At 46.3% G+C, this 25,362-nt stretch overlaps 1 protein-coding gene across 2 annotated transcripts in view; it reads left to right on the plus strand.

Annotated features, from left to right (window-relative positions):
• Positions 1 to 671: 671 nt before the first annotated feature.
• The window catches only part of LOC126355260 (uncharacterized), a 378,424-nt gene continuing 353,733 nt past the window's right edge, over positions 672 to 25,362 (plus strand). For both annotated transcript variants that reach the window (XM_050005547.1, XM_050005548.1), the window contains exon 1: positions 672 to 705. In XM_050005547.1, coding sequence (XP_049861504.1) covers positions 699 to 705 — 7 coding nt within the window. In that variant the 5' untranslated portion in view covers positions 672 to 698. The remainder of the gene's footprint in view (positions 706 to 25,362) is intronic.

A 25,362-nucleotide genomic window follows, 5' to 3' on the forward strand; every position in this document is an offset into this window, starting at 1 on the left:
TTCCCGCTCTTTTCTTAAAATGTATTCATACGCGGTCTCTCCAGCCCTTTTAAAAATTATATCAATTTGCGGTCTCTCTTGCCAACAGTACATTGGTGCAGACGTTCCCTGCTACCACAATTATTTCCAACATGATAAATATTAATTATTCCTACTTAATCCTATTAATAAAATATAAAAATCTTTCATGAATTGTGATTTGACAATAGACAATAGACATATACACACGTCTTACATCGTAAAGAGTACAGCGACGCAAACCAAGACGACCGCCCCTTCGGAACAAAGCTGTGGACTCGCCCAGCGCTCACAACGAGAATACGTTTCTGTTCAGGTGCCATGCTATCTTGAGAGAGCTGTACATATATTACTGCAAAGACGCCTTTCGGGGCGATTAATTTTGTCCGGTTTGGTTGTACACATCCCACGAGTGGTAAGTCCTCGGAACGAGGTCAGTGGGGAACGAAGTGACTTACTGGCCGACGACAGGGTTGCCTGTTTCCGCTGCATTCCTGCCGGTTCAATTAGGGGCGCCGTCGATAGCGTCCTTTTAATAAGTAAGAAGCGTTGCGCCAGCAATGAGGCCGGGGCGGTGGGAACGGCAGGTGGCGGTCAGCCGAGTTCAATACGCGCGGCGCATCGCAGACCGACGGGCAGGTAGAGAGCGGGAGTCGACCGTGGGCCGCCAGTCCGTCACCATGACAGGTAGGGAGCGCCGCCTGCGCTGCTCGCGTCCGCTGTACTGGCTGCCACACGCCGCGCGCACCTGTCGTCCGCGAATATTCCTGGAGAAGTCGATGTATCGAACTGGAACAGTCTATCGGGGTGTTTGCTTGATAACTCTCGTAGTGCTCAGGGCCATTTGAACCATTTTAACCTTGTGATGCAATCACAAATCGAATAATATTTTTATGGCATTATGTTTAAGATGTCTAAGCTTATTGTAGTACACTTATCACCGACCACCTGAACCCCACTTGCCGCTACTGCCGTCTATTTGCAATTGCGCAGGTCGCACCGGTGTTTAAGAAGGGTAGTAGGAGTAATCCATCGAACTACAGACCTATATCATTGACGTCGGTTTGCATTAGCGTTCTGGAGCATATACTGTATTCAAACATTATGAATCACCTCGAAGGGAACGATCTATTGATACGTAATCAGCATGATTTCAGAAAATATTGTTCTTGTGCAATGCAGCTAGCTCTTTATTCGCACGAAGTAATGGCCGCTATCGACAGGGGTTCTCAAGTTGATTCTGTATTTCTAGATTTCCGGAAAACTTTTGACACCGTTCCTCACAAGCGACTTCTAATCAAGCTGCGGGCCTATGGGGCATCGTCTCAGCTGTGCGACTGGATTCGTGATTTCCTGTCACGAAGGTCGCAAATCATCGAGTAAAACTGAAGTGATATCAGGTGTTTCCCAGGGAAGCGTCCTGGGACCTCTGCTGTTCCTGATCTGTATAAATGATCTGGGTGACAATCTGAGCAGTTCTCTTAGGTTTTTCGCAGATGATGCTGTAATTTACCGTCTAGTAAGGTCATCCGAAGACCAGTATCAGTTACAAAGCGATTTAGAAAAGATTGCTGTATAGTGTGGCAGGTGGCAGTTGACGCTAAATAACGAAAAGTGTGAGGTGGTCCGTTGGAATTAGATTACTCGATAAATAGTACAATTCTCAAGGCTGTCAGTTCAACTAAGTATCTGGGTGTTACAATTACGAACAACTTCAGTTGGAAACACCACATAGATAATATTGTGGGAAAGGCGAGCCAAAGGTTGCGTTTCATTGGCAGGGCACTTAGGAGATGCAACAAGTCCACTAAAGAGACAGCTAACACTACACTCGTTCGTCCTCTGTTATAATATTGCTGAGCGGTGTGGGATCCTTACCAGGTGGTATTGACGGAGGACATCGAAAGGGTGCAAAAAAGGGCAGCTCGTTTTGTATTATCACGTAATAGGGGAGAGAGTGTGGCAGATATGATACGCGAATTAGAAGTCATTAAAGCAAAGACGTTTTTCGTCGCGGCGAGATCTATTTACGAAATTTCAGTCACCAACTTTCTCTTCCGAATGCGAAAATATTTTGTTGAGCCTAACCTACATAGGTAGGAATGATCATCAAAATAAAATAAGAGAAATCAGAGCTCGAACAGAAAGGTTTAGGTGTTCGTTTTTCCCGCGCGCTGTTCGGGAGTGGAATGGTAGAGAGATAGTATGATTGTGGTTCGATGAACCCATTGCCAAGCACTTAAATGTGAATTGCAGAATAATCATGTAGATGTAGGTTGTATCTTCACTATATCATTTTTAGCACGCAACGTTAACCCAACAAATCACGAGGCTTTGCGGATTTACTCGGCAAGTGAACGATAGACAAAAGCCACATGTCACTAAAATTGTAAATGTTTCCTTAATACGTAATAGAAACAAGTCGACACAAATGGTGGTTATAATTAAGAACAGTTTGCTAGTATTCTCCTTAATCGTCGACGTACATGTGGTATCAATAGCTACAATGCCACGGCGTAGGTAAAAGTTCTTACAAGGGAACCTCCCCATCGCACCCCCTCAGATTTAGTTATAAGTTGGCACAGTGTATGGCCTTGAAACACTGAACACAGATCAATCGAGAAAACAGGAAGAAGTTTTGTGGAACCATGAAAAAAAATAAGCAAAATATACAAACTTAGTAGATCATGTGCAAGATAGGCAACATCAATGAGAGTCTGAGTTCAGGAGTACGATAGTCGCGTGGTTAGCGTGAGCATCTGCGGAACGAGAGGTTTTTGGTTCAATTCTTCCCTCGAGTGAGAAATTTAATTTTGTATATAATCAACTTGGCTCTCCAAAATTCCCGGACATGTTCAGATTTGCTTGGACATATGTAGGATTTGACGGTCTACACACGTTAAAAACATATTTTTCAACAGAGCACAGGGAAAACTGCGCGACTGTGAAACTCTTACATTCATTTGTTGCAGTTTATGTGACAATCTCTTATGTTTTCATCACTTTTTTGGGAGTGATTATCACATCCACAAGAAAACCTAAATCGGGCAAGGTAGAAGAATCTTTTTACCCATTCGCCAAGTGTACAAGTTAGGTGGGTCGACAACATATTCCTGTCATGTGACGCACATACCGTCAACAGTGTCGTATAGAACATATCAGACGTGTTTTCCTGTGGAGGAATCGGTTGGCCTATGGCCTTACGATCAAATGTTTTCGGTTCCCACTGGAGAGGCACGTCCTTTCGTCTACTAATCGCACGGTTTTGCGGTGCGGTCGCAAAACACAGATACTAAACTTATTATTACAGTGAACACAGACGTCAATGAACGAACGGACATCTCATAACTTTGCGAAAATAAACTTGTAACTCGAGGGAAGACTTGACCCGAAGACCTCTCGTTCCGCAGCTGCTCACGCTAACCATGGGACCACGGCGCTTCTGCTATTCCACTATCCTTGATGTTGCCTATCTTGCGCCTCGACTACTCAGTTTGTATATTTTACTTAATTTTTTCATAGTTGCACACAACTTCTTCCTGTTTTCAGTGTTCAGTTTTTCAAGGCCTATCCACTGTGCCAACTTATAACTGAATCTGAGGGGGTGCGATGGGGAGGTTCCCTTGTTAGGTTGGCACTACGACACCGACAGCGCCCTCTAGCCGGCGCTGTGCAGCTCTACGAGCGTCGCTCCAGATTCTGCCCATTTGATACCGAGTGGGCGAGCCACTACAGAAATTGCCTGTGTAACAACTTGTAAGCTTTGATACAATCGGCTTCGCAACTACGTGCATCTCAGCCAAAGCTAGGTAACAGTTTATGTATTCAAGTTAAAATTGATGCGATATAGTAAAACCACTTTAAACTATACGCAGTACCAAGAGTTGCACCTGACCTTCTCCTACTCGCTTCCCACCTTCGGCCTACCCTTCAATTTACATGAGCAGACCCACGAGCCGCCATCCAGGTGTGATACGAAAGTAGATGTATCACGTAATTTTACCCGTGTCACACACGCCAGTCATACTTTTACGTCGAGCAGCAACAATATTGTTGCTGCTCGACGCTCTTGTTATTAAAATACTACACCGTCGATCCCTTGGAGGTATAATAAGGAGAGTACTGAAGTCACAAACTTCAAGGTGACGTTCAGCATGTTAGTTGCCCCATGCATTAGGTTCTGGTGGAAATGTTTTCATCAAACGTGTCAGCCTGCGTCGTTTACGGGTGTACTAATCGTTCTGATTGTAGTGTAGAGGAATAACATTTTAATCCTGAGTGGGCTCTTTCAAGCGATATGATCGGTGATGCCGTCAGTCATACGATCAGACCGCCGCCTGAGAGATCGATCCGCCGGATGCGATTCTGTCGATAAACGGAACAGAAGAACGGCTATGTTAGTCAAAGAGTACACAGCCAGTCGCAGTACTTATGCTCGCCGCTAGGCCACTTCATTTGCAGCAGGAGAGTAGTGCCGTTGTGCCAGTCTGCAGTTCGTAGCCGCGCTCAGTGGTCAGCCAGCGTCGATGTTAGTCATCGTCTGCAGCTTACTCAATGCTGCCATCAAGTCTTTGTAGCTCCTTTCCAAGCTAGTCTTCAAATTCACTCGATCCGACATTCAAGATTACGAGAGATTAATTCGTCACTGCAACATATGTGACTTGTAAATTCTGTCATTCTACAGACGCTTAGTCTAGTCGCGTCTTCTATAATTGTCAACCTACTGATCATGGACTACAGCAAAGTTAAGTAATAAATAATTTCTTACTCTGTACTCCTGCTAAGTAATTGTGTTTTCCTGTTGTAGCTACCAAGCAGTCTTGGCATAATAGAACCCACGTTTCCACTTCCTTGGCTACCTCATATTTGCCACCTCCTTCTGATGGATTCGATTATGGTGGAAGATCAAGAGCCATCATGATCTTTTATATACATGAATTTTGGTTCCTCGTTTTACTTTTATCGTAGTGGTTTTATTTCTCTCATTTCCTATCAGTCCAACTCTAAAAACACTCTGAATTAAGGGGAGACTGTAAACCTACCAAACATAGCAGAATACACTGCGGTGAGAAAAGTCATGGGATATTTCTTAATATGGCAACGACTTAACAAGTCTTTGGAAGTCCCCTGCTGAAATACTGAGCATAATGCGCCTTTAGTATTCCATAATTGCGAAAGTATTGCCGGTGCAGGAATTTGAGCGTGAAGTGACCTCTCGATTATGTCCCATACTTGTTTGATGGATGCCCAGATCATTCGCTCGAAATGTCCAGAATGTTCTTCAAACCGATCGCGAACAATAGTGTCCTGGTGACATTATGCATTGTCATCCATAAAAATTCGATCGTTGTCTGGGACCATGAAGTCCATGGATGGCTAAAATGCCCTTCAGGTAGCCGAACATAACCATTTCCAGTCAGTGATCGGGTCAGTCCGACCAGAGGACGCAGTTCATTCCTTGTGAACACATCCACAAACTTTTGCAGTCACCACTAGTTACACAGTGCTTTGTTGACGACTTGGGTCCATTGGTTCGTAGGGTCTGCACCACATTTGACCCCCCTACCATTAGTTCATACCGACTGAAATCGGGGCTCATCAGACCACGCCACTGTTTTTCATCAAGTCTATTGGCCACTGCGTTGTCCCTGGTGAGAGGTAATGCCTGAAATTTGGTATTCTCCGCACACTTTTGCCACTGTACATTGTGGAGCGGCTGGTGGAATAATTGTTAATGTTCCTATTATTTATTTAATGCTGTGGTTTGTCGTTCTCAACACTGGCTCTCTAACTACAATATTGGCAACCAGAAAGTGATTAGCAACACGTGAAGCCTGTAATCAGAATTCGTAGTGCCCACTTCATCTGACAAATACATTTATAGCTACAGCTTATAGCTCTGAGGAATTAGGAGATAGTCTGGGATTCACAATCAAAAACCATTCTCCCTAAAATGTTCACTATATTCTGAAAGTCACAGACCAAAAAGAATCCACACAATACAACTACCAGAGCAGTTCAGAGTCTAATGCGCTGATGCAACTATAACTATTCAAATTAAATGTTTAAGTGAATGCTCGCCATAATTTGATGATAATGTTCATCAAACGCCACGCTAATAATGGTAGAATGTCTGTCATGGGGCGGCACGTGAAAATACGACATACGCAAACTAAAGATAGATCATTGACGACATCCCAAAATTAACACTTCACTCGAAAACGATTTCATGGTTACGCGTATCCCGAGTAACTTATTACTGCATCCGAGACTGTTTATATCAACGATACCGACGCAAAGCGACTCCCGGCAAAGGTGGTGCGCTAATCAGCGTCTGGAGAGAACTGGGGCCTTCTTTTTCTCGTGCAGCGTTCTTACATATAAAGCCGCGGTGCGGACGGCTAAGGGAACGCCTGATCAAATCTGCTCTCTCGACTAGCTGCTGCGCTAGTAATGCACAACTTAAAGTTATCGAATAAATCATTGCTTCCTTTGCTGATGGGCGATGAAGCTTTCAATTTAATTGTGCAATCAGCACACAAGTAGGTAATCATAATAAAAGTCTGACATGGCTAAGTCAAATATTTTGGGCGAGAGAATTAATTTAATTACACTACACACAGTAGACGAGCTCTGAACTTGCTCTTTGGAGATAGGCTATAGCTATAGTTTTATAGTTATTCTGTTGAAACTTCTCACGTTGTTTTGATTATAGCGGATCTCTCTACTACTTAAATTTATACATCATATCTTTATTTATTCGCCTACTTAATCTATCTTGCTTCCTTAATTTCTAAGACAAAAACCAGAAAATCATGAATTTCAACTAAAATTTTCATTTGTGAGATCCAGAATACTGTTTCTACTAAATTATTATGCAAAAGGAATTTTAATATAAATTTTTAAGATTCTACCTCTTTTCTGTTGCGCCAATGATTTTTTACAGAAAAATGTCCAGATTTCGAAAATGGCTAAAGTTATTGAACTGATATCCAACACATGTTGATTTTGTATTACTCCTGACATGCTAGAAACGTTTCAGGTTATTTACTTCATTTTAAAGTATTGTGCAATATTTATGACGTCAGAGATAGTTACAGCGGACTAGGCTGGCACACAATGGAAAGACTGATGTGAATTTTATAAGGCGTGGGTGTGCTGCTTCCCTACAACATCTCGCAGTATTGAATTCCCTAACGATTTCCGAAACAGAGCGTCCCATGCGTCTTGCTCCAATTATCATTCCGCGTTCAAAGTCTGTTAATTCCGGTGGTGCACCCATAATCACTTCAGAAACATTTTCATATGAATCACCTGAGTACAAATAACAGCTCCATCAATGCGCTGTCCTTCGATACCTTGTGTACGCGATATTACCGCCGTCTGTATATATGCATATCGCTATTACATCACTTTTGACACCTCATTGTACGTTGTCCGGAAGAGGCCACAGAACGAACATCAATTTAGTGAGTTCGTAGTAATGTAAATGCAGGATTACGAAGGCAGCCTTCTCGTATCATTCGAGACACATAACAAATAAGAAAGTAATATAAACGAGGCTAAATGCGTCGCATTACTTCTGAAATTTCCTTTCTGACGCCGTGTTATTTAAAAAAAGCATTGTAACATTTTCTCTTTAAAGCAACTATTGCTTGCACACAACATAAATTGAGAACAAGGAGCAATCGTAAATATTAGTCTGCTAAGGCTTTGGGGCATGTAACAAGGCGGTGCCGACTTAAAACAACTTACAGGGTGAGTCTTTAGGGCTCGCTTCTCCCCTTATTAGAACTCATGAGCCTTCGTCAACTGACTTTGCTCTTTTTGTATGGAATTTTTATAAACTAAACCTGTTCAGCCCCAGAAAAAACGCATTTGACCTTCCCTCTCTCTCTCTCTCTCTCTCTCTCTCTCTCTCTCTCTCTCTCTCTCTCTCTCCCTTCCTTTTTTTCTTTTAAGGAGTCGTTACTGATAAATGAAAGTGATTGTGCTGTTAAAATATTTTGAGATGTTACTTTCTAAAGGATAAATTATATTTGAATCGATATCTTGCACTTCATGACCATAGGATCAGGTTCTTCGATGTTCGAGCGTCTTTTAACATTTTTAGTTGCTTTCAAATTAAACCAGTTTATAGTGGGCAAATTTAATTCTGTTCTTTAACAGTTAATTCTACTTGGGCAAGTAATGAAAATTTTGTTTTCATATCATATTATCAGGCTGAGCTAATAAGATAACTACCAGTCCACATTGCTGAAAATCAGGGACCAGGGATCAGCTTGGCTGCTTTAAATAAAAACATTTGTTGTTTCACCTACAGTTGTATGTAGCACTTCGAGTGATACAATAACGATATTCACATTCTTACCTATTGCCTTTGCCTCGTAATTGGGCTAGCAAATAAGATAACAAAAATTATTTCTACCCTCACGTACCACTTTTCCCTGCCAAACGAAGTTCTTTTTCCACTTTAGGTGTGATCCAAAAAAACTATACGAATTAATCAATCAGCTCAGATGTTACCCATTCAAACGTGAGATGGGCGAAGCTTTGTAGTTTGACATAAGTCACCGCAAAAATACTATCGGTGTGCGACTGTTCGCTGAACACACGTATTCTCTGGCCATCAGACAATAGGCAACTCTTTCTTAATTAGACCAAATTGCATGAAACTTCAATCACCTTACAACAATACATTTCATTATTATGTCATACGAATAATGCGTCAATTGTGGTCTCCTTAATTTTGCAGTTTATTTAATACTCTGGTCAAGCTTCGCTGCTCTCTCAAGTAGCTCCGTCCATTTATTTTATTGCTTTCCCTGCCAGATACCGCCTCCTCTGTAGGTTACGACATCGTGACTCCCACAACTGTCACTTCAACGTTAATTATCTATGGAACGATTAACAATACATATACACTACTGGCAATTACAATTGCTACACCAAGAAGAAATGCAGATAATAAACGGGTATTCATTGGACGAATATATTATACTAGAACTGACATGTGATTACATTTTCAATAGGTGAGAGATCTGGAGAATGTGTTGACCAGGGCAACAGTCGAACATTTTCTGTATCCAGAAAGGCCCGTGCAGAAACTGCAACATGCGGTCGTGCATTATCCTGCTGAAGTGTAGGGTTTCGCAGGGATCGAATGAAGAGTAGAGCCACGAGTCGTAACACATCTGAAATGTAACATCCACTGTTCAAAGTACCGTCAATGTGAACAAGAGGCGACCGGGACGTGTAACCATCACGCCGGATGATACGCCAGTATGGCGATGACGAATATACGCCTTAAATGTGCGTTCACCGCGATGTCGCCAAACACGGATGTGGCCATCATGTATAAACAGAACCTGGCTGGATTCATCCGAAAAAATGACGTTTTACCATTCTCACACCCAGTTTCGTCGTCGAATACAGCATCGGAGGCGCCCGTGTCTGTGATGCAGCGTCAAGGGTAACCGCAGCCATGGTCTCCGGGATGATAGTCCATGCTGCTGCATACGTCGTCGAAGTGTTCGTGCAGATGGTCGTTGTCTTGCAAGACCTCCCCATCTGTTGACTCAGGGATCGAGACGTGGCTGCACGATCCGTTACAGCCATGCGGATAAGATGCCTGTCATCTCGACTGATAGTGATACGAGGCCGCTGGGATTCAGCAATTCGTTCCTTATTACTCTCCCGAACCCATCGATTCCATATTTTGCTAACAGTCATTGGATCTCGACCAACGCGAGCAGCAATGTCGCGATACGATATACCGCAATCGCGATAGGTTACAAACCGATCTTTATTAAAGTCGTAAACGTGATGGTACGCATTTCTCCTCCTTACACGAGGCATCACATCAACGTTTCACCAGGCAACGCCGGTCAACTGCTGTTTGTGTATGGGAAATCGGTTGGAAATTTTCCTCATGTCAGAACGTTGCAGGTGTCGCCACCGGCGCCAAACTTGTGTGAATGCTCTGAAAAGCTAATCATTTGCATATCACAGCATCTTCTTCCTGTCGGTTAAATTTCGCGTCTGTAGCACGTCATCTTCGTGGTGTAGCAATTTTAATGGTCAGTAGTGTATTACACAGTCAACGTTACTACAAACTGTGTTCACTATTTGTGAACATAACACTTCGATTTGTACTACTTCTGACGCGACCTGATTACTGTAAAGGTTTTCCCCCAAAGAAACGTTAATTAGTTAATTAGAGACGAAGAGCGATCCGATGACAAAATTTCTGAGCAAACTAACCACCTTCGACGAGTCGTGATGATTACTGAAGTCTTTCAGTCCTCTGAAGTTATTTGCACATGTGTAATGATGTCCAAGAGTGACAGCTTTTCAGACATCTTGGTTCTAGCCTCTACACGTCCTCTGTGTGCCACTAAACGGCCCCCCTGCGGGTTCGGGGTACGAATAGGCCCGCGGTATTCCTGCCTGTCGTAAGAGGCGACTAAAAGGAGTCTTCAAAGTTTCGGCCTTATGTGATGGTCCCCACTTGGGTTTGACCTGCCATTTTCAAAATTTCCGTTGTTAGTGCGTGCCATTTGGGGAAGGACGCCTTACGTGGTGTTTTTCTATTGGTCCATCGTGCACCTCCATATTGCATGCTATCTATTGTCGTGTGGAGGGATTTACACCCCATGTCTTCTGGGTTGCCTCCTCGTCTTGTGCGCAACCCCCTTCTTAGCGCCCACGGCAATTGTGGACCCTTTCAACACCTAAAATCCAGCACGGTAGCCAGTCCGTTGTGGTGGGGTCGTCATGTACCCTCTTGGTGGTAGCCCCCTGACCACGCAGGGATCGCACTACAGATGCCAGAGCTGTTTCCTCCCCATGCATGCCAAGGAGTATGTGCCCATCTTGTCTGGGGCACGGGGACTCCGGGCAATGGGATATCGGCCAGGTACCCGTTGCTTTGGCTGGGTGGCGCCCTTGGGGAGAGCCCTCGTTCGGAGTAGGTGGCATCTGGGCGGATGTGGCGCAATGAAGCGCAATAAATCTCAGCAAGCTGGTGGCCGCACTGCCACCAGCGTCTCTAAGCGAGGTAAAATTGAATTCGATGCTGCACAATATGATCCTCAGTCGTTCCCCTCGTTGGCTGCGCTATGGGAGGGACGCAGATCTTTTGCCAAGCAGGAGCCTTATGTACCACAATACCTTGTCTGCAGCAGAAGTGATGGTGACTCCTTTCTTTCGACAAAGCCTATGTTTTTTGTGGAACACCTGGAGGATAAGTTTGGGGAAGTGGCGGGTTTGTCTAAAATGAGGAATGGGTCCATCCTCCTCAAGACGGCCTCCCCAGCCCAGTCACGGGCGTTGCTCTTGTGTGATAAGCTGGGAGATGTCCCTGTTACCGTCACTCCCCACAGTAGCTTAAATATGGTCCAGGGGATTATTTACCATCGCGACCTCTTGTTACAGTCCGATGACGAGCTGAGAGCTGACTTGGAACGACGTGGTGTGCATTTTGTCCGTCATGTGCACAGAGGACCCAAGACCAACAGGGTGGCCACCGGTGCCTTTATCTTGGCCTTCGAGGGTGCTGTATTGCCTGAGAAGGTCAAGGTAATGGTTTACCGTTGTGACGTCAAGCCATACGTCCCTCCCCCGATGCGGTGCTTCCAGTGCTGGAAGTTTGGGCATATGTCCTCCCGTTGCCCATCCAGTGCCACATGTCGAGATTGCGGACGCCCCTCCCATCCCGATTCTCCATGTGCGCCTCCGCCTGTGTGTGTCAACTGTGGGGAACACCACTCTCCATGCTCGCCGGACTGCCCCGTTCTTCATAAGGAGCGGAAGATTATGGAATTTAAGACCCTGGACCGGCTTACTTATCGCGAGGCAAAACTGAAATTTGAAAGGTTGCATCCTGTCCCTCTTCAAACTTCTTATGCTGCAGCTACGTTATCGTCGCCCTCGCGGGCGGCAGTTGTCGCCTCCTCTGTGCCGCCTTCAGTTGGCCCTCGGGGCCGTCCATCTCTGTCTGCCCCCCTTGTGTCTGGGGGCAAGCCTTCCTCTGTTGCCCCCTTAGCAGTTGGGGGCAAACCCCCTTCTGTCACTCCCCCCGCACATGCTTCAGGAGTGACATCTGCTCCAAAACCAGGGGGCTCGATCCCTCCCCCTCCCCCTCCCCCTTCTCTGCCGGCGTCGTCTCCGCCGGCGTCGTCTCTGCCGGCTCCTCTCTCGCGGAAGGGGTCCCTCGGGGCCCTCCCTTCTTCCGTTTCTTCTGCTACCCCGCCAGATGTCAGCCAGTGGCTGAAGGTTCATCCACCTGCTGGTCGTAGGGCTTCTGCGTCGTCGTCAGCCTCCGACGCTCCTTCAGAGAAACTCTCCCAGCCCTCTAAGCCAAAGGACAGACGCGAGAAGAAGGACCGGAACGTGTCCAAGAAGAAGGACGCTCCGGCAGTTTCAGTACCGCCTGCTGTCAATAGCTCTGGCTCTGGGGATGCGGTGGAGATCCTCGCCTCTGCCGCGGATCTCGCCCTCACGGAACCCTCGGGGACGTCTCCTATGGACACAGCTGACTCTCGCTCGGTGGCGGCCGTTGACTCTGCGGCGCCGTCTGCCTCTTAGTGGACTTAACGCCCTCCCAGTCCCTTCCTGCTTCCATTCTCCAGTGGAATTGCGGCGGTTATTTCCGCCACCTGCCTGAGCTCCGGATGCTTTTGAGTGTTTCCCCTGTTCTGTGCATTGCTCTTCAGGAAACTTGGTTTCCAGCAATGCGGACCCCTGCCCTTCGCGGTTATCGGGGATACTATAAGAACCGCGCTGACTGTCAACGAGCTTCAGGTGGAGTTTGCCTCTTTGTTCACCACTCTGTCTGTAGCTCACCAGTACCCCTTCTGACGCCTTTAGAGGCAGTCGCTGTCAGGATTGAGCTCTCGCCGGCTATTACTGTTTGCTCTGTTTACATTCCTCCGTATGGGCAACTCCCCCGACATGTCTTGGCTGCGCTGCTGGCTCAACTCCCGCCGCCATTGCTGCTTCTGGGCGATTTCAATGCCCACAACCCTCTATGGGGTGGGACTGTCTCCGATGACCGTGGTCGCGCTGTGGAGCATGTGTTGGCTCAGCTCGACCTTAGCCTATTGAACACCGGTGCTCCCACGCATTTCAGTGTGGCCCATGGCTCGTTCTCGGCCATCGATCTCTCTCTTTGCAGCCCCGGACTTCTCCCATCCCTTCACTGGAGAGTGCATCCTGACCTGTGTGGTAGTGACCATTTTCCCATCTATTTGTCACTGCCCCAGTGTCATTCTTCTGGTCGCCTGCCCCGCTGGGCTCTCAACAGGGCTGACTGGCCGGCTTTTACTTCCGCTGCCACCATTGCTTCTCTCCCACAGGGTGACATTGACGAGGTGGTCCGTGTCTTGACCTCGTCAATTATTTCTGCGGCCGAGACTGCCATCCCTCGCTCTTCTGGACTCCCTCGGAGGAAGTCTGTCCCCTGGTGGTCGCCGGAGATTGCTGAGGCTATTCGCGACCGTAGGCGGGCTCTCCAGCGTCATAAGCGGCACCCGTCTCTGGAGACCCTCATCGCCTTTAAGAAGCTCCGTGCCTTGGCCCGTCGTCTTATTGCACGGCGTAAGCAGGAATGCTGGGAGAGGTACATTTCATCCTTGGGCTCCCGTGTCTCCCCGTCGCTCGTGTGGTCCCGCATCCGGCGGATTTATGGATACCAGACCCCTATGGGTGTCCCTGGAATCTCCCTGGATGGCGCTGTCTGCACGGACGCCGCCACCATTGCTGACCACCTTGCCACGCACTTTGCTACGAGCTCTGCGACTGCAACTTTCGCTCTCTAAAGGAGCGCGCCGAGCGGACGCCGTTATCGTTCCACACACGTCGTTCTGAAAAATACAATGCTCCTTTCAGCGAGAGGGAATTCCTTGCTGCCCTCGCCAATTGCCCTGATACAGCGCCAGGACCGGACTGCATCCACGCGCAGATGCTGAAGCATCTCTCCAGGGACTGCCAGAGACACATCCTCACCATCTTTAACCGCATTTGGAGCGAGGGCGTGTTCCCGTCGCAATGGCGAGAGGGTGTTATCGTTCCCATCTTGAAGCCCGGTGCGGACCCTCTGGCGGTGGACGGCTATCGCCCCATTACACTAACCAACGTTTTGTGCAAATTGCTCGAACGTATGGTGGGGCGGCGTTTGTGTTGGGTCCTTGAGTCGCGCGGTCTCCTCGCTCCATCCCAGGGTGGCTTCCGTCAGGGCCGGTCTGCTGCGGACAATTTGGTGCGGCTGGAATCTGCTATCCGTACGGCCTTTTCCCGCCGTCAGCATCTCGTTGCTGTATTTTTTGATCTGCGGAAGGCATATGACACAACATGGAGGCATCACATCCTTGCTACGTTGCGCGAGTGGGGTCTTCGTGGTCAGCTTCCAGCTTTTCTTCAAAACTTTTTATTGCGCCGCTCTTTCCGGGTGCAAGTCGGTGCCGCCTCTAGTTCATCTTATATACAGGAAAATGGGGTCCCGCAGGGCTCGGTATTGAGCGTTTCCTTATTTCTAGTGGCCATTAATGGTCTGGCTGCAGCTGTGGGGTCGTCGGTGTCTCCTTCTTTGTATGCCGACGACTTCTGCATCTCATTTAGCTCAACGACTACGGGAGTCGCCGAACGCAGGCTGCAAGCAGCCGTTCGCAAGGCGGCATCATGGGCTCTGACTCATGGATTTCAGTTCTCTGCGGCCAAGACTCGAGTTATGCACTTCTGCAGGCGTCGGACGGTCCACCCTCATCCGGAACTTTACCTCGACGGTCACCTACTTGAAGTGGTGGACACTAGCCGCTTCTTAGGACTCGTCTTTGATGCCCGGCTCACATGGGTTCCTCATATTACTCAGCTGAAGCAAAAGTGCTGGCAGCACCTCAACGCCCTCCGCTGCCTGAGCCATGCGTCTTGGGGTGCAGATCGCAGCACGCTGTTGCGATTGTACAGAGCCCTTGTGCAGTCCAGGCTTGATTATGGGAGCCTGGCCTATGGGTCTGCATCGCCCTCAGTGTTGACGTTGTTGGACCCCATACACCACTGTGGGGTTCGGCTTGCAACTGGTGCTTTCCGTACGAGCCCCGTGGATAGTCTGCTGGTGGAGGCCGGGGTTCCCCCGCTGCGGATTCGCCGCCACCGACTGCTCGCCGACTATGCTGTCCATGTGCATTGCTCACCGGGCCATCCCAATCATCGCCTGCTTTTCCCTGCCAGGGTCCTCCCTCTGCCCGACCGGCGACCTAGGTCTGGGCTTTCCATTGCTGTCCGTGTCCAGTCCCTGCTGTCGGAACTGGGGTCGTTCCCTCTTCTGCCGCCCTTCCGGGCCTGTGCACCCACGCCTCCCTGGTGTATGACCCGTCCGTCCGTCCGCCTGGACTTGGCACGGGAACCCAAGGACTCGGTTCCGCATGTGGCCCTCCGTCACCGTTTTCTTGCGCTCGTCGCCTCATTTTCAGGCTGTGAGCCTGTCTACACTGATGGTTCCCTGGTGGATGGTCGTCCTGCCTACGCTTTTGCTCACGCTGCCCATGTTGAACAGCGCTCCTTGCCGGCTGGCTGCAGTATTTTTACTGCAGAGCTGGTGGCCATATTGCGCGCTCTTGAGCATATGCGTTCCTGCTCAGGTACGTCCATCGTCATCTGCAGTGACTCCCTGAGCAGCCTCCAGGCTATCGACCGCTGCTATACCTCTTGTCCTCTGGTATCCTTTATTCAGGAGTCTGTTTTTGCCATTACCCGCTCTGGTCGTTCGGTGGTCTTTGTTTGGACGCCAGGTCACGTTGGCATCCCGGGGAATGAACGTGTCGACAGGCTGGCCAAAGGGGCGGTCGACGCCCCCACTTTGGCGATCGGCCTCCCGGCTCGTGATTTGCAGCTGGCGTTGCGCCGTAAGGTGCTTCAGATGTGGCGTGACAAGTGGCGTAGCCTGACTTCTCCGAATAAACTGCGGGCTGTCAAGGAGACGACCGATGTGTGGCAGTCCTCCCTGCGGGCTTCTCGCAGGGACTCTGTCGTCCTGTGTCGGCTCCGCATCGGCCATACCTACCTGACGCACGGACATTTTTTGCGTCAGGAGGATCCCCCCCTGTGTCAGTGTGGGTCCCGGTTGACGGTCGCCCACATTTTGCTGGAGTGTCCCTGCCTGCGCTTCCTCCGGCAGACTTTTAATCTCCCGGGCACGTTGCCTTTGGTTTTATGCGACGATGCCTCCATGGCTGACGACGTTTTAAATTTTATCCGTGGTAGTCCTTTTTATGGTTCCATTTAGGGGGGACCTGTCCCTTTCCCTTTCTGTGTATCTTGTCCTCGAGTGTCTCATTGGTTGCAGATTTTAATGTGTGTATTCGGATGGTTGACTCTTTCCCAATTTTTGTACCCATGGTCAGTCAACCAGTCTCCGACCCTCTTATTTTCTTCCGTTTCTTTCTGTCCAGTGTTCGTCTGTACTCTTCTTGTCTCTAGTGTTCGCTGACACATTGGTGTTCTTTCAGTGACTGGGGGGAGGGGCGTCTCCTCCCCCCTTGGGGTTTTACCTGTTCCGTAAATTTTGTTTCGCCGGTTTTTTTGGAATGGGGGACTGATGACCTTAGCTGTTTAGTCCCCCTTAAACATCCCAACAACAACAACAACAACAACACTAAACGGCCTTGGCCTCGTAGGATGAACGTCGCGTGGACTGTCAGTAAATCGATACAGTCATAATTATTTGATGAATTAGTGTATTTACGTGTACCAAGGACTTGTGCTGGGGAGAAGGGGAGGGGCAGGGGACAATCAAGAAATTTTGTGAAAGAGGAGAGGCGAAGGCAGCTAAGCGCAATTTTTAAAGAAACCTCATCGTCTTTCTAATTTTAGGCCTCTTGGTCTGTTACTGTCTCTTCGAGAAGTTCCCCTGCCATCTTCTCGATGTTAAACATAGGCATCTTACACAGTTGCGGTGTTATTGTTGCATGGATTTTGAGATCCTTTTTGAAGCCATTCTTTATAGACGTTTTCTCCAGTTGTTTTAGTAGTTCTATGAATAACGTGTGATGTACTCACTTTAAAGTTCGTTAAACACATCTCCATTCCTTTTGTGATCCCATTTGGTGTAACCAGCTGTTCGCCTCAAGAATTTCATTTCACAGGCTGTTAGGCTTTTCTCATCTTTTCCATCTATTGTCCAATCTTCGCCCCGTAGCACAGTACCGGTCTTGCTAAGGTATTATGAGGGCCTAAATACCTGCTGGATTTTTCTCACAGGTGTGTTTGTTCCAGAAAGGATAGTTTGCAGCCTAAGTATGAGAATATATTCACTCTATAAGAATTTTCTTTTTCAAACAGATCTTACTTTGTACTGGGTAATTTCCACACAAGGCCATAGGTTTCGTTTTTTTCCGGTCTCGATGTCCGTGCTATATTTCTCGGATATAATCTGTAAATTGTACTCAGCACGTTTGAGGTCACCCTCTGAAGATGCTACTGCTACTGCTACTGCAAACTAAAACAATTACTGTCGTGTTCCTTCTGATTTAATGAAGATGTGTGATTTTTTTTCTACTCTCGGCTGATTTTATTCAAACAAATAAGGAACAAGACGGGTGAAAGGCCGCATCTCTGTCGTGCTCTAGCATGGATTCCATTCCGATAATTTGTTCTCTTTGTTGACAAAGTTTAAATTTTTCTGTAAATTTTGTAGGTACAGTGTTTTGACTAGTTGCTGGGGGATATGGCCATCTGCCAGAATGTGCAATAATTTCGCTCTGTTGACCTCATGAAAAGGTTTCCTTGAACTCGACAAAGGGGAGTTTCTTGATTAAGTTCTTTTTTTTTCTATTACCAATTTCAATGAAAATAGCCATCACAGCATTCTCTTCCATTTCGAAAGTCGTTTTACTCTTCACTCATGATCGGTTGATAGTATCTGTAAAATTTAGTTTTGCAAATGGCAAAACTTGTATATTCCTAGTTCAGTAATCTAATTCCTCGGTAGTCATCACAATCTTTTAGGCCTCCGTTGTAAGTAGGCTGTTTACGTTTTCTTATTGGTAACGCCGCTTAGCGCTCGGTATGAAAAATCACTGGCTGTGCTGTGCGCAGTCTGTGTTTAGTTTGCATTGTTGTCTGCCATTGTAGTGTTGGGCAGCGGCAGCTGGATGCTAACAGTGCGTAGCGTTGCGCAGTTGGAGGTGAGCCGCCAGCAGTGGTGGACGTGGGGAGAGAGGTGGCGGAGTTTTGAAATTTGTAAGAATTGGTGTCATGAACTGCTATATATATTATGACTAAAGGTAAATACATTGTTTGTTCTCTATTAAAATCTTTCATTTGCTAACTGTGCCTATCACTAGTTAGTGGCTTCCGTAGTTTGAATCTTTTATTTAGCTGGCAGTAGTGGCGCTCGCTGTATTGCAGTAGCTTGAGTAACGAAGATTTTTGTGAGGTAAGTGATTCTTGGAATGTATAGGTTAATGTTAGTCAGGGCCATTCTTTTGTAGGGATTTTTGAAAGTCAGATTGCGTTGCGCTAAAAACTATTGTGTGTCAGTTTAAGCACATTCGTGTATAATTGTTCAAAGAGGACGTTTCACATAGAACAGTCTTGTATAAATTTTTCAAAGGGGACGTTTCACCGTTTCTGAAGATAAGAATGACAATTGACTTACGTCAGATCTCAATTGTATCATCTCCTGACCGGATCATATTCAAGAAGCTTAGGAATCTGTTTGCAAATGACTTGAATGCATATTTAAACGGCTCTAGATTGACTGAATCTTCTTCTCGAGCGTTATTACTTTTTATTTTCTTTAATATTTCTTTAAATTCACACTTGGAGATCGTTTCTCTTGAATTTTTCCCTAAGAACTGGATTGTAACAGCCTCTGATGTTTGGGGCTACAGATTCTGAAAGTGTATGGAGTAAACTGTGTTTACTGATCACAAAACATCACAATAGATACTTGCAAGGACATGCTGAAAAGTAGTTTTGTATAACAAAACTCTCAAAGTTTTTAAATAAAACAACCGTTATTAATAGTCTATATCTCTATTCTTCATGTCAACATATTTGTTTCTCAACATAGTCATCCTGGCAACCAGCACATTTCTCCCAACGGGAGGCCATTTTCTTGATACCGTCATTATAGACTGTTTGACTTTGTTGACGGAGCCACAAACTCACCTGCCTGCCCCCTTCAACACCACCAAAGTGAATTCCTCGAAAAACTGATGAAAATTCGATAAGGGCAACTCAGGATTGTGGAGGGTGATCGATGACAGTGAATCGGAGGCTTTCGATTGTTGCAGATGACGCAGCTCTCGTATGTGGTCTGGCATTGTCGTGGTGAAGGCTAAGTTGTTCCATGTGTAGACGAATATTTCGTGCAGTTAGGAACTGCTTTCAAGACAATTAGGATAAAAATCTACAAATATTATCTCGATTGCTGCACAGGGATACCTAGTTTCATGAAAGAGAAGAGTTTGTTGAGATCTGCACATATTACACTGTTCTCAGATAGGTGGCTTTCGTTTACATGCGAATACTTTTTATATTCAGTTTCAGTAGATTTTAACACTGGGTGACAACAAGAGAGAAAAACATTAGTAACTGAAAATACAACACGACTGGAAACATTTAGAATTCAAGGACATCTGACACTGGGTGATAACAAGAGAAAAAACATCGGTAACTGAAAATACAATGCTTCTGGAAATATTTAGAATTCAGAACCATCTAACAACAGCAGCGGACAGCGAAACAGAGATTTGGATCTGGATACATTTGCTACTAGTCAGTTCAATACCCATAATTCTTATTTATCATTACTGATGTTCTACTGATACGTCTATCTACATGGCGAGCCAGGATATGAATTTGTTTTCTAGAGGCGAGGGAGGGAGAGGCAACAGGCTATTTTCTAGCATCCACGCTTTTTTATACTATCCCACTGACCTTATCAGGACAACTCAGCCTGTTGTAGACATTAAAAATCTCATAAACGTTCTTGGTGGTACCAAGACTCGAATACGATTCCTCCAAACAAATGTAAAAAACTGCAATGCTTCACTTTCAGAGATGATAATTGACTTCTCTTACTTTCTACAGTGTACTTTATGGCAGCTTGTATATCTTTCGATAACATAAACAAATAATTAATTATATCTCTGGAGAATTATATTTCAGTTTCGCTGAGCTCTTTGTAAGCATGTTAGATTTGTCTGGATTGATGTACATTCGTTTCATAAATGCATCTCCGCGTCTGACTTCTGTCGAAGGATACCAGGGTTGCCACATTCTGTTTCAAGGATACGGTCGTGTTTGATCTCTTTTGCTCCTCATTTCATTTACTTAGACATTTGTTTAGAAGAATGCGAGGTCCCCTACGCGATAAACGATCGCCCATTGTGGATTTAGTTTCTCTTACTGTACGTGGCTGTAAATTCACCGAAGCGCCAAAGAAACTGTTATAGGCTTGCGTAATCAAATAAAGAGATTTTTAAACAGGCAGAATATGACGCTGCGGTCGGCTACGCCTATATAAGACAACAAGTGACTGGCGTACTTGTTAGATTGCTTACTGCTGCTATAATTTCGCCACACTGTCCTAACGGATACATTCGTCGTACCCTCCACATTGGTGTGTGCGGTTATTTCACGCGGAGTTGGTTGTCTGTTGGCAGTGGCAACTGTGCACAAACGCCGCTGCTCTTGGTCGTTAAGAGAAAGGACGTCGGGCACTACGTTGTCCTTAGTGAGAAGTAATGCCTGACATTCGGTATTCTCGGCACTCTCTTGACACTATGGATCTCGCAATATTAAATTCCCCAACGATTTCCGGAACAGAATGTCCCGTGCGTCAAGCTTCAACTACCATTCCGCATTCAAAGGTGTTAACTTCTGGCCGCCCGGTGTGGCCGAGCGGTTCTAGGCGCTTCTGTCTGGAACTGCGCGCGACCGCTACTGTCGCACGTTCGAATCTTGCCAAGGGCATGGATGTGTGTGATGTCCTTAGGTTAGTTAGTTTTCAGTAGTTCTAAGTTGTAGGAGACTGATGACCTCAGATGTTAAGTCCCTTAGTAGTGAGAGCCATTTGAACCGTTTGTTAACTGTCTCGCGACCATAATCACGTCGGAATCCTTTTCACATGAATTACGTGAGTACTAATGATAGCTCCGCCAATGCACTGCCCTTTTACTCTTGTGTACGCTATACTACCGCAATCTACGCTGAAGGACCAAAGATACTGGTACACATGCATAATATCGGGTACGACCTCTGCGAGAACGCAGAAGTGCGGGCAACACGACTTGGCATGGACTCGACTAATGTCTGGAATGGTGCTGGAGAGAATTGTCACAATGATTCCGCAGAGCTGCAAGGCATCTCTGATATCCTCAATATTGTTCATGTCTGGGGAGTTTGGTAGCCAGCCGAAGTGTTTAAATTCAGAAGAGTGTTCCTGGAGCCACTCTGTAGCAATTCTGGACCTGTGGAGTGTGACGTTGTCCTGCTGGAATCGGCCAAGTCCTTGGGAGTGCACAGTGGACATGTATGGTTGCAGGTGATGCTTAAGTACGTGTCAAGTGTCAGAGCCGTATCTAGATGTATCAGGGGTCCCATATCACCCTAGCTGCACACGCTCCACACCATTACAGAGCCCCCACCAGCTTCAAAAGTCCCCTCCTGACATGCAGGGTCCGTGGATCATTGAGGTTGTCTCCACATCCGTGCACGTCCATCTGCTCGACAAAATTTGAAATAATACTCATCTGACCAGACAACATGTTTTCAGTCATCAACAGTCCAATGTCGGTGTTGATGGGCCCAGGCAAAGCGTAAAGCTTTGTGTCGTGCCGTCATCAAGGGCACAGGAGTGGGTCTTCGGCTCCGAAAGCCCATTTGGTTGATGTTTAGTTGAATGGTTCGCACGCTGACAGTTGTTGATGACCCAGCATTGAAATCTACAGCAATTTGCGGATGGGTTGCACTTCCGTCACTTCGAACGATTCTCTTCAGTCATCGTTGGTCCCGTTCTTGCAGGATCTTTTTCTGGTCGCAGCGATATCTGAGATCTGATGTTTTACCGGATTCCTGATATTCACGCTGCACTCGTGAAATGGTCGTACGGGAAAATCCCCACTTAATCACTACCTCCGAGATGCTGTGTCCCATAGCTCATGCACCGACTATAACACCACATTCAAATTCACTTAAATCTTGATAAACTGCCATTGTAGCAGCACTGACCGGTCTAACAACTGCGCCAGACACATGTTGTCTTATACAGGAGTTGCCAACCGCAGCGCCGTATTCTGCCCGTTTATTCACTGAGGGGCAAAAGAAACTGGTACTCCTACCAAATATCGTGCAAGGCCCTCGAGATCACGCTGAAGTGCTGCAACACGACGTGGCATGGACTCGAATAACGTATGAAGTAGTGCTTAAGGTAACTGACACCATGATACCTGCAGGGCTGTGGATAAATCCGGAAGAGTACGAGGGGGTGAAAATCTCGTCAGAAGAGCACTTTGCAAGGCATCTCAGATAACCTCAATAATGTTTATGTCTGGGGAGTTTATTGGCCAGCGGAAGTGTTTAAACTCTGAAGAGCGTTCTTGGGGCCATTCTGCAGCAGTTCTGGGCGTATGGGGTGTCGCCTTCAAAGTCTGTTAATTTCCGTGTTGCGGCCATAATCACATGAATTACGTGAGTACAAATGATAACTCCGACAATGCACTGACCTTTTACACCTTGTGTAGGCTATAGTGCCGCAATCTACACAGAAGAGCCAAAGAAACAGGTAACCTGCCTAATAACGTCTAGGGCCCTGCGAGCACACAGAAGTGACGCAAATTGTGGTAATTGTGGTAAGGTCTTATGGGACCAAACTGCTGAGGTCATCGGTCACTAAGCTTACGCACTACTTAATCTAACTTAAAGTAACTTACGCTAAGGACAAAACACACACACATGCCAGAGGGAGGACTCGAACCTCCGACGGGGGGAACCGCGCGGACCGTGACAAGGCGCCTCGGACCGCGCGGCTACACCGCGCTCTGCCGCAACATGAAGTGGCATGGTCTCGACTAATGTCTGAAGTAGTGCTCTAGAGAACTGACACCATGATTTCTGCAGGACTGTCGATAAATTCGGAAGAATACGAGTGGGTGGATATCTCTTCTGAACAGCACGTTGCTAGGCATCTCGTACATCCTCAATAATGTTCATGTCTGGGGAGTTTGATGGCCAGAGGAAGTGTTTAAATTCAGAAGTTTTCCTGGAACCACTTGTAATACTTTATGAATATAAATGTGAATTTCGTGATCGTAATCGGCTTCCCTGAGTGATGATAGCCGCGCGGTTTAGTCACGTGGTCTCAGGCGCCTTGCCACGATTCGCGCGGCTGCCCCCGTCGGAAGTTCGAGTCCTCCCTTGGGTATGAGTGTGTGTGTTGTCCTTGGTTTCAGTTAGTTTACCTTAGATTAAGTGGGGTGTAAGCCTAGGGACCGATGACCTCAGCAGTTTGGTCCACAAATTTCCAAATTGAGTGATAATGAATACTAAATAAGTTTTACTTGAACTTGCACCTGAACATTATTGAGGCTTCCACTATGCTACAATATCGATATTAAGTACTTTCAGTTACTTTGACTCACGAATTACATGATCAAAACAAAAATTTGTTTAGCACGTGTTTGGTATTTATGTATTGGACGGTGTCTTATAATGTTCTAAACCATCATCTGAGACAAAAGATAGTCTTAGATCTCCTTTTTGTGATATATACAATTTTTCTAACAAGATAAAATAAGAAAAAAGTCTCAGACTCTACTTACACAGGACGTTTTTATACTTAGACCGATTACCAACAACAAAATTTGCTTGACATTAAAGAGTGTATAGCAGCATTACGCGGATTTTCTTGCTGTTGCGTCACAGTAATTCCGGATTTTAGATCCACGTAAGGAAGCACGGATGGAAGACCCTACCTCTAGAAACCGTTACAATGAAACTACAACATTCTGATACTTGTTTGCACCACCCGTCACATTTACTTTGGATACTCACATTTACTTTGGATACAGAAAGTAAAATTTCAGTACCTCATAACTAATTAGGTAGCCTAGTCAGCGCTAATGGATGCAGTATTACCAACAAACATGACACAAAACACGGTTCACATTTGCTAATTATGTCATTCCGCGAGGAACGTCTTCAGTCTGCCCGTCGTCAGCAGATGACTTGAAATTCTTTGTCACCACGTACTAACATTCAAAGGTTTTGAAATGCCTACACATTAACACACTACTCCTTTATTTCTACGACTTGCTGCCTTATTTCAGCTTAAGTAAGAAAGACCCCATCGTAAGGTCACAGTAGAATAAATTAGTCACTATAGCGAGCACGCACACATGAATAGTTAAGCCTTCATAGACGGCGCACCGTACGAGTCACGTGCTCAAACACGCGAGCACTGCCCTCATGTGATCATAAGAAGTAGCAAACAGTGAGACATTTATATTTCAAGCCGACACTTACGTAAACATGGGTAACTTTGAGGACGTTACAGGGTGGCAGAAAGTGCCACTCGTGCTTAGTCGTGCCCATGGCCATATGGTGTGAAGTTGCTGGATTTGTTGGTCTTTCGGGGTGGACTGTTCAACGCGTCTACAGTGGTGCAACACACGTGGCCAAGAAACACGGCGTCAGAACAGTGTTCGGAAAAATATCCTGACTGAGAGGGGACAGAAACGCGTTTCAAGGCTTCCAAATCAAAATCGCTTCCAAACTCGACAGGAATTGTTGCAGCCTGCAGGTAGTTGTTCGCGGGAGAACATTGCAACAGGAACAGTATGGTGTGAACATTTGGAGTCGTCCTCCTCGCAAGAGGCCATTCCTCACGCAGGCACAAAAATCTGCGCGTCTTTGCTGTGCTATAAGTCATCGAACGTGGACAGTAGCTGACTGGCGGAAAGTAAAGTGATCTGACGAACCACATTTTGGGCTATATTCAAATGACGCACGTCGTTGAGAGCACCGAAGGCCAAATGAACGCTTGAAAGGTCATATACTAGCCAGAGGTGAGTCTCTGATAATTTGGGGGTGTCCTTCTTATCATGAACTGGGCCGGGGCACTGAGGTGTCTACTAACGTCAACCAGCGTCTCTATTAAAACACTATAAGTGATTAAACGTCGTTTTTCAGTGAATAACTGCATGACGGGTATGTTACTGATACCCCTGTTTTTCAAGACGACAATAGCAGACTTAATCGGGCTGGAAGAATATTTGATTCGTTTTCTGAACACTACCCCACCTTATTACATTTCGACTGGCCTGCAAAATCCCCTGACTA

Source organism: Schistocerca gregaria, chromosome 3, assembly GCF_023897955.1.
Source record: "Schistocerca gregaria isolate iqSchGreg1 chromosome 3, iqSchGreg1.2, whole genome shotgun sequence".
Lineage (NCBI taxonomy): Eukaryota > Metazoa > Arthropoda > Insecta > Orthoptera > Acrididae > Schistocerca > Schistocerca gregaria.